The sequence below is a fragment of the Microtus ochrogaster genome, linkage group LG2 (genome assembly GCF_000317375.1).
Source record: "Microtus ochrogaster isolate Prairie Vole_2 linkage group LG2, MicOch1.0, whole genome shotgun sequence".
NCBI lineage: Eukaryota > Metazoa > Chordata > Mammalia > Rodentia > Cricetidae > Microtus > Microtus ochrogaster.
In genome coordinates this window covers 6,692,667-6,701,128 of record NC_022028.1, presented here as the reverse complement: position 1 = coordinate 6,701,128, position 8,462 = coordinate 6,692,667, and the positions used below count along the sequence as shown (strand labels likewise).

Below are 8,462 nucleotides of genomic sequence, written 5' to 3'. Positions count from 1 at the left end.
ATATATACAATGTTAATTTATTGTTGATCAAATCCTCTAGGGTAAGGGTTTCCTGTTAAAGTAAATGTTTATTTTTTAATTTTAGTTAATTTTGTATATATGTATGTCTGTGTATTTGTGCACGTGTGTGAAGCAAAGGTTAGCGCTGGGTGTCTTCCTCAACTGCTCTCCACATGATCCTTTTGATCCAGGGTCTTTACTGAACTTCTGGTCATCTGTTCTTATTCACAGGCAGGAGGCAGAGAAGGGCTGAGGGGCAGGATGTGCATCCACCTTTGATGTAAACTCACTGCCCCAGTTGAGCTAACCAGACATCTGAAAATCTGCTAGCTAGGGACTCACAGACCGAGAGCCTCAGCAGGGAGCCTGGAGCTATCTGTGAAAGGTGCTTCCTGTAAGCGTGGTGAATAGCAGTTTGCTGAGAGCATCGTTTTTTTTTTTTGTGTCCGGCCATTACCAGTTTTCTTTACCATCACCTTTAAACCACAGGGTAAGTGACAGAAGAGTGGACAAGGCTGGTGACATTTTAATACTAAAATAAAAACAGTTTTCACTTCATAAGTCCGCTAAACTAAAAATCAGTGGCCCCTAAGGGTTTGTAGATTACAGTGTGAGCACTGGTGTTTCATGGCAAAGGATTTTGTGTGTGTGTAAGTGTGTTGGAGGAGATTTGTGTGTGTGTGTGCATGTGTGTGAGTGTGTGGGAGGAGATTTGTGTGTGTGTGCATGTGTGTGAGTGTGTGTGAGTGTGTGCGTGTGTGTGAGTGTGTGCATGTGTGTGTGCATATGTGTGTGTGCATGTGTGTGAGTGTGTGCATGTGTGTGAGTGTGTGCATGTGTGTGAGTGTGTGCATGTGTGTGAGTGTGTGGGAGGAGATTGTGTGTGTGTACATGTGTGTGAGTGTGTGGGAAGAGAGCTGTGTGTGTGTGTGAGAGTGTGTGTGAGGAGAGCTGTGTGTGTGTGAGTATGTGGGAGGAGATTTGTGTGTGTGTATGTGTGTGAGAGTGTGTGGGAGATTTGTGTGTGTGTGTGTGAGTGTGGGGGGGGGAGGAGAGCTGTGTGTATGTGCACGTGAGTGTGTGGGAGGAGAGGTGTGCGTGGTGTGTGCTTGTGTGTGTAGAGTTCAGAGGACAACTTTGGGTCCTGGTTCTCACATCCTCCCGTCTTCTGTTTGAGATGGGGTCTCTCATTGACTGGAACATCACCACATAGTTCAGACCACCTGGGAAGAGCGCCTCGGAGACCCACCTGTTTCTCTTTCCCATGCTGGGTTTGCAACCATGAGCTACCACACCCAGCTTTTTATGTGGGTGCTGGGGACCTGAATTTAGGTTCTCACTCTTGAGAGCCTCTCCCCAGACACCTCATGGCATACCCCTCATACCTGTTTTTAGCTGTTTTATTTGTGTGTTGGCAAGCTGTACTCCTCGTGTGGTGTGGCAATAGCTTTTACTTTCCACGGAGCACTTATGACTTATGCTGGATCCAGTCATCCAATCCAAACTATTTATGCAGATTGTTGCTGTCCCCATAGCATCTCTGGATGCTTCCACACTAGAAAGACAAGATGCAGATCTCCACAACTGTTGTAGCATATTATTTTAACGTGTGTTACTTCCGTTTACGCTGCAATTGTTTAACTCTGTGAAGCTGTGATTCTTTGTCTGTCTAAAACACCTGATGCTCTAATAAAGAACCGAATGACCGATAGCAAGGCAGAAGCAGAAGGTGAGGGTGGGCTGGCAGGAAAAGAGCTGAGGAAGAAGAGGAGCCATGAGAACCAGGGGAGAGCACATCAGGGGCCAGCCACCCAGCTACAGAGCAAGTCACAGAGAAAGAATTAAAGAAAGGCATATAGGAATAGAGAAAGATAAAAGCCCAGAGGCAAAAGGTAGATGGGTTAATTTGAGAAAAGCTGGCAAGAAACAAGCCAAGCTAAGGCCGGCTTGACTAAGAATAAGCCTCTGGGTGTAACTTATTTGGGAGCTCGGAGGTGGGCCCCTCAAAAAGCCAAAAGAGTAAAATATCACATAACACACAACCAACTCAAGGTAGCATAAAACTGAGAGAGTTCTGAAGTAGGGGTAGGAAGTCACCCTGGAAAATGGGTGGAGCGCACACTGTAAAGTGCCAGAGATAATTCTGGGTACAGTGGAGGCCATCGGTAGTTTTAGGGTTACAGAATGGTGGATCTTATCTACAGTTGCTCCTGTCCACTGTTACTAAGAGTTAGGTACCCACACAGCAGAACACACAACACACACACACACACACACACACACACACACACACACACACAAGTTTATATAGCAAATCCACAAAACAGGAAAGCAGAAACCTGTTTCTGAAGCAGAAATCCAGGGAGCCCTTGCTAGGGGTGAAGGGCTGTATGGGATCCCCTAAATGGCCTGTATCTCAGGCAGATTCTGACATGGAATTGTCGAAAATGTCAGACATGACAAAGCTCCATCAGGCCGTGGCAGCAGGCGACTACAATTCAGTGAAGAAGATTTTGAAGAAAGGTCTCTGTGACCCAAACTACAAGGATGTGGACTGGAGCGACAGGACGCCCCTCCACTGGGCGGCAATCAGAGGTGAGTAGACAGTGCCTCTGCAGATCCCTTCCTCCTACTTCACCTTCACGGGGCCCTCAGTCTGTGTCAGAGAGTAAGGCGTACATTTCTTTAGTGCTAGATGGAGCAGTCCGACCCTGGCGTTAACCCTTAGTAGTGATAGCACCTGGATCCTGTTATTTAGTGTTGGGGGGAACTCATTTTTCTATATTATGGGGGCAGTAAGGCTGTACTGGAGTTCTTTGATGTGGAGTTATTAACGTGTACCATGATGAGACTGCAAATATGCTCTCAATTAGTCCTCTGTCGTCATGACTTCATGAATGGAGCATCATGAAGATCAATCCATCCCCACTCCCTCCCAGCACATCCCAGTTATACCACAGGAAGTTAGTGACAAAGCTCGGTCTTAGGAAATTGGGGCTGGACAGATGGCTCAGCAGTTAGGAGTGCTCACTGCTCTTGTAAGGACCAAGTTTGCTTCCTAGCACCCACACCCGCCTCAAACTCCAGCTTCAGGAGAACCAACAGCTTCTGCCTTTAGGGAGCCTACACACGTGCATGAGAACAAGGACATACAAGCACACACATAAATTCAAATAAACTAAATTGTTTTAAGAAAAGTCTTTAGTGTCAGGCAGTGGTGGTGCACACCTTTAATCCCAGCACTTGAGAGGCAGAGACAAGTGGATCTCTGAGTTCAAAGCCAGTCTGGTCTACAGAGTGAGTTCCAGGACAGACTCCAAAGCTACACAGAGAAACCCTGTCTCGACCCTCCCCCCCCCCCAAAAAAAGGAGAGTCTTTAGAAATAAACATCACAAAAAGCAGTACTATAGGCAACTTTGGTTCCAATTATTTGCTTTTCTTGTGGGGAGGGGGATTAGGCAGAAAGTAAGACCAACTGCAAACAACTTTGCGAAAAACCTATGTAGGGAGCATTGGTAACGATACCAGTTGACCACTGAGGGAACACTTGTGTGCTGGGCATTGTGCTGGGTGTTTCACGTCTGGGAATTTGTTTGTCCTCCTCAAGGATTCAGTGAGATTAATGGTACAGTCCTAATCTGTAAATGAAGGCACTGAGCATTGGTTTTCTTATCCAAGGTTTTACTTGTTAGTGAATCTGTTTGATTAGAAAACCTGTGTTCTTGAACTGTGTCGGCTGTATTCTAAAGGTGCTCAAATTACTAATTGTAATGAATTTTGCTAGTATGTGTTTGTACATGATGTGTCCAGGTAGGGGTGTGTGTGGATGTGTGTGAGATGGTGTGGAGGTCATCTGGAGGTCAGAGGACAATTTTCAGGAGTTGCATTTCTTCAACATCATATAACCTCTGGCTCAGGTCATCAGGTTTGAATGATGAGCTATCTCATTGACCCAAGTCTTAAAGAATTTTTTATTTAAAAAATTCAATTAGTTTCTTTTTAATGCTTAATAATATTTTTTATTATTTAACTATACCTTGATCATATTATTCCTCTTTCCCAAGTCCTTCCATATCTTTCCTCCTTCCTCCTTTTAATCCCAGCTCTTTGGTGGCAGAGGCAAACTAGTCTCTGAGTTAAAGGTCTGTAGAAAGAGTTCTAGGACAGCCAGGGCTGCACAGAGAAACCCTGTCTCGAAAAACCAAACAAACAAAACCAATACAACAATAATTCCCAAAACCAAGAAAGCAAATACAACCACACCCAAAAAGAAAAATTAAGAACAACAAACTGTAAACAAATAAAAGTATACGTGTGCGTGCATGCACGCACGCGTGTGTACATGCACATAATACACCTGTGGACTCCATTATATTTTGGTCAACTACTGAATACAAAGCCTGTCCTGGAGTGGTTGATATACCCAGTATCATTCTTTTGGAGAAAACAGACTTTTCTCTCCCCCATAGTATACCTTATTAATTTGTGACACTTATTAACTTTTTTTCTAGACCCCTGGGCTATCTACTCTCAGGTTCTTGGGCACCCAGGCAGTGTCTGGTATGGGCTCATTCTCATGGTGTGGGCTTTAAGTCAAATCAGGTATTGGTTGCTTACTCCCACAAGCTTTGTGCCACCGTTGCCTTAGCTTAACTTTCAGACAGGACACCATTGTAGATCACGGGTTTGTGGCTGCCTTGGTGTTCATGTCTCTCTTTTGAGAGCATGAAGAACACCTTCCTGTACCAAAGAACATAGGGATGAAGGCTCTGTGTAGGCACTGGCTCCATGTCTCCATCTTCAATGAGTTGTGTAGGTGCTGTCTTTACCAATGGGGCCTTCCTGTCAGTTTGCAGAGAACAACCTATAATCTTGGTAATAGCCTGGATTGTTTGGGGATTCCTGTGGACCCCCTTTGACCAACAACTCAATTAGATTAACCCAATACTGGTACTAAAAGCTTTGGTGATGAGATGGCCAATTAGAACTTTAACCCCCCCTTCATTATTTAGCAATTTCATTGAGATCATCTTCATAGATGTATTTATTTTAGGATATTTCTACCATATTTAGGTTTTCATATGCGGTAGTTTAAATGAAAATGGCCCCATGGGCTCATAGGGAGTGGCACTATTAGGAGTTGTGGTATTGGAATAGGTATTTGTTGGAGGAAGTGGGTTACTGATGGGGGGCTTTAAAGTCTCAGGAGCTTAAGCCAGGCCTGGTGACTCAATCCTTTCCTGCTGCCTGTGGGTCTCTCAGCTCCCTCACCAGCGACATGTGGGCCTGCATGCCACCACAATTCCCACCATGATTATAAAGGACTAAACCTCTGAACTGTAAGCTAGACCCAACTAAATGGTTGTTGGTTTGTTTTTTTTTAAGAGTGGATCATGCTGTGGTCACATCATTGGTGTGGTCATGGTGTCTCTTCGCAGCAATAACACCCAAACCAAGACACCATTCTACCTCTTAAGTGCCCCTTAATTTTAGCTCTCTCTCACTGTTTTCCCCCCACAACCCTTTCTCCTTTCCCCTCCCCACTTGATCCTCCCATTCTAGCCCCCCCATATCCATCCATCTATAACTGTCTAGTTTATTTCCCCTTCCTAATGAGAGCTATCTGTTCCCTTTCGTCTCTTACTCTATAGCTAACCCCTGTGGTTCTATAGATTGTAGCTTGGTTATCACTAACTTCATAACTGATAACTACGTATAACTGAATATATGCCACATTCATCTTTGTGAGTCTGGGATCTTGCACTCGGGATGATTTTCTTCTAGTTCCATCCATTAGCCTGAACATTCCATGATGTCTTCTTTTAACAGCTGGGTAACATTCCATTGTGTAAATGTCTCATATTTCTTTTATCCATTCTTCTGTTGAGGGACATCTAGGTTGTTTCCGATGTTTGGCCATTTATGAATGGAGCAGAACATTCAAGACCCATTTGGGGTATAGACTAAGTTCAAGGCCAGTCTCGGCAACTTCCCTTACTCTCTCTCCAAATAAAAAGTAAGGAGAGTTCTAAGGACTATAACTCAGGATAGAGACCTTGTATACGGCATGTGGGGGCCTATTCAATCCCAGAAAAATGTACAAAATAAATAATTAAAACAAGCAAAGAATCTATTGTAGCTGTAGAAGCAGTGAGGGTTGCCAGTGCATAGATAGGAAGGACTCAACTAAGACCTGGGATAGTAGACAGACGGAAGGACTGCTCTAGAAAGAATACAGGAAGTTCTTAGAGGGCTCAGGTCTCCGTGGAAGGAGGATGGGAAACTGTCTCCCAGGAAGAAGGATAAAAAGGAAGGGGTACATTGATAACACGGCAGAGGTACCTCAAAGGCCCGCCTCCTCCTGCATCTGTACTGTAGGCTGCTCCTGGTCTCAGGCCATGGAGGACATTTGTATCTTAACTCCACATCCTTTCTCCATGGTGTGTCTAAGGCCAAATGGAGGTGCTACATCTCCTGATACAATATGGAGCCAGACCCTGCTTGGTAACCGACGTGGGCTGGACCGCAGCTCACTTTGCGGCTGAGTCCGGCCATCTGAACGTCCTCAAGACTCTGCACGCACTGCCCGCTGCCATTGATGCTGCCGACTTCTTCGGAGATACACCCAAGAGGATCGCGCAGATCTACGGGCAGAAAGCCTGTGTGGACTTCCTGGAGAAGTGAGTACTGAAAACGAAACAAAGAGATATAACCCAGTGGTTCTCAACCTTCTTAATGCTTTGATCCTTTAATACAGTTCCTCATGTGGTGGTGACCCCAACTCTAAAATTCTTCATTACTACTTCCTAACTGTAACTTTGCAACTTATTATAAACTGTTATATAAATATCTGATATGCAGGATACGTGACCCCAAAAGCGTCATGATCTACAGCTTGAGAAACACTGGACCGATTGACCGGAATCATAATTTTTTAGAAGATTATATACTTTTATGTGTATGAGTATTTTGCCTGGGTGTATGTATGTGCACTGTGTGAAGCAAAAAGTGGGTACCAGATCCCCTGGAACTGGAGCTACCAACTGCTGTAAGGAGCCATATGGGCTTCTAGAGGCACTGCTTTTAACAGGATGAGTGATCTTTTTAGTCCCTATAATAAGTTTCAAAATTGATTTTGTGATTTTTTTTTGTAAATTAATAAGCAACTTGAAAGTGAAAAGTACATTGACTTTTTTTGATTTCAGTCATACAAAAATGATCTCTAATAAGGACTGGACGTTAAGTCTGGGCCACGGCCTGAGCTTCATGGCCACTCTCAGGGTTTTGAAAGGTACTCCAGCTAGCTGTGTGCTTCTGTAGAGATAAACCAGCCTCCTGACCCTCAGTTTCTTCACACTGACAGTGCAGCAGGGGCTGCGGAGATGGTTCAAGCAGGGAGGTGCTTGCCACACAAACAAGAGGACCTGAGATCAGATCATCAGGACCCAGGTAAAACTAGTCAAGGTGGCCTCATGGGTGGCTCCAATGTGAGCATTCAGAGACCAAAGGATCCCAGGACAGCCAATCTAAGCAGAACTGCAAACTGTAAATGCAGTGAGACGCCCTGTATCAAAACCCAGGGAGACGATTCACTTCATTGGCCTCCTGCCTCTGTGTGCACGTGCACACACAAGCACACAAGCACACACAGATACCACACACACCATGAGGCCAATGAATTTAGACTTCTGTTTTTAACACCTGTCTCCATTCATGTATGACTCCCCTGGCATGACTAGACCTTGTCAAACATTTATTCACTTATTTATTAAGTTAAGCAGTTGAATATAATTGAGTGCTAATTCTGCTCTCTGCAGTTATAGCCCTGAGAGGAATGGAAATGATTCTATAATTTGGGTCAACAAGGGATTCATACAAGGAGACGTTGAATAGCCTGCTCTGACCATGGCTGCATGGGAAGGAGATGAGATGGACAGAAGCCCTAGAAGTAATGCCAGTTTATGGTAGAGGACAGTGACAGGGGGCTGTCTCCTGTGAGCTTCAAATGTGTTACTGTCAAAATGTTAAATTAGGACAGGGTGGTTGCTTAGACCTACGGTGGCAGCTGCTCAAGAGGCTGAGCCACGGAAATTGCCAATGTGGGGCCTGCCTGACCTAGCATCCCCAGCCGTGGATGGATCTCTTGATTAAACCGGGTTTCAGCACCAGATCTGTAAAGTGAGGACAGGACTACTCCAAGGTATGGTTGGGGAGAAGGTTTTTATTGTGGATCTGAGGGAGAGCATAGCCAGAGGCATTCCAGTCAAAGGAATAGACTAAACATGGCCAGGAGAGTGGACTGGGCCACGAGACAGAAGTGAGAGAGAAAGAGAGGGGAGAGGAACAGTAAAGAGGAGAGAGGTTCAAGAGGACCAAGAGCCAGCAGTGATCCAAGAGACAACACGGCTGGAATGGCAGCCTATATAGGAGTGAGAAACTGGGTGAAAGGGTGCCCTTGAGC

General features: G+C 45.0%; 1 protein-coding gene across 1 annotated transcript in view; it reads left to right on the top strand.

Annotated features, from left to right (window-relative positions):
* Positions 1 to 255: 255 nt before the first annotated feature.
* Positions 256 to 8,462, top strand: part of Ankrd66 (ankyrin repeat domain 66) — an 11,692-nt gene continuing 3,485 nt past the window's right edge. Inside the window, exons 1-3 of the mRNA XM_005359796.3 lie at positions 256 to 490; positions 2,425 to 2,595; positions 6,453 to 6,681. Coding sequence (XP_005359853.1) covers positions 2,433 to 2,595; positions 6,453 to 6,681 — 392 coding nt within the window. The 5' untranslated portion in view covers positions 256 to 490; positions 2,425 to 2,432. The remainder of the gene's footprint in view (positions 491 to 2,424; positions 2,596 to 6,452; positions 6,682 to 8,462) is intronic.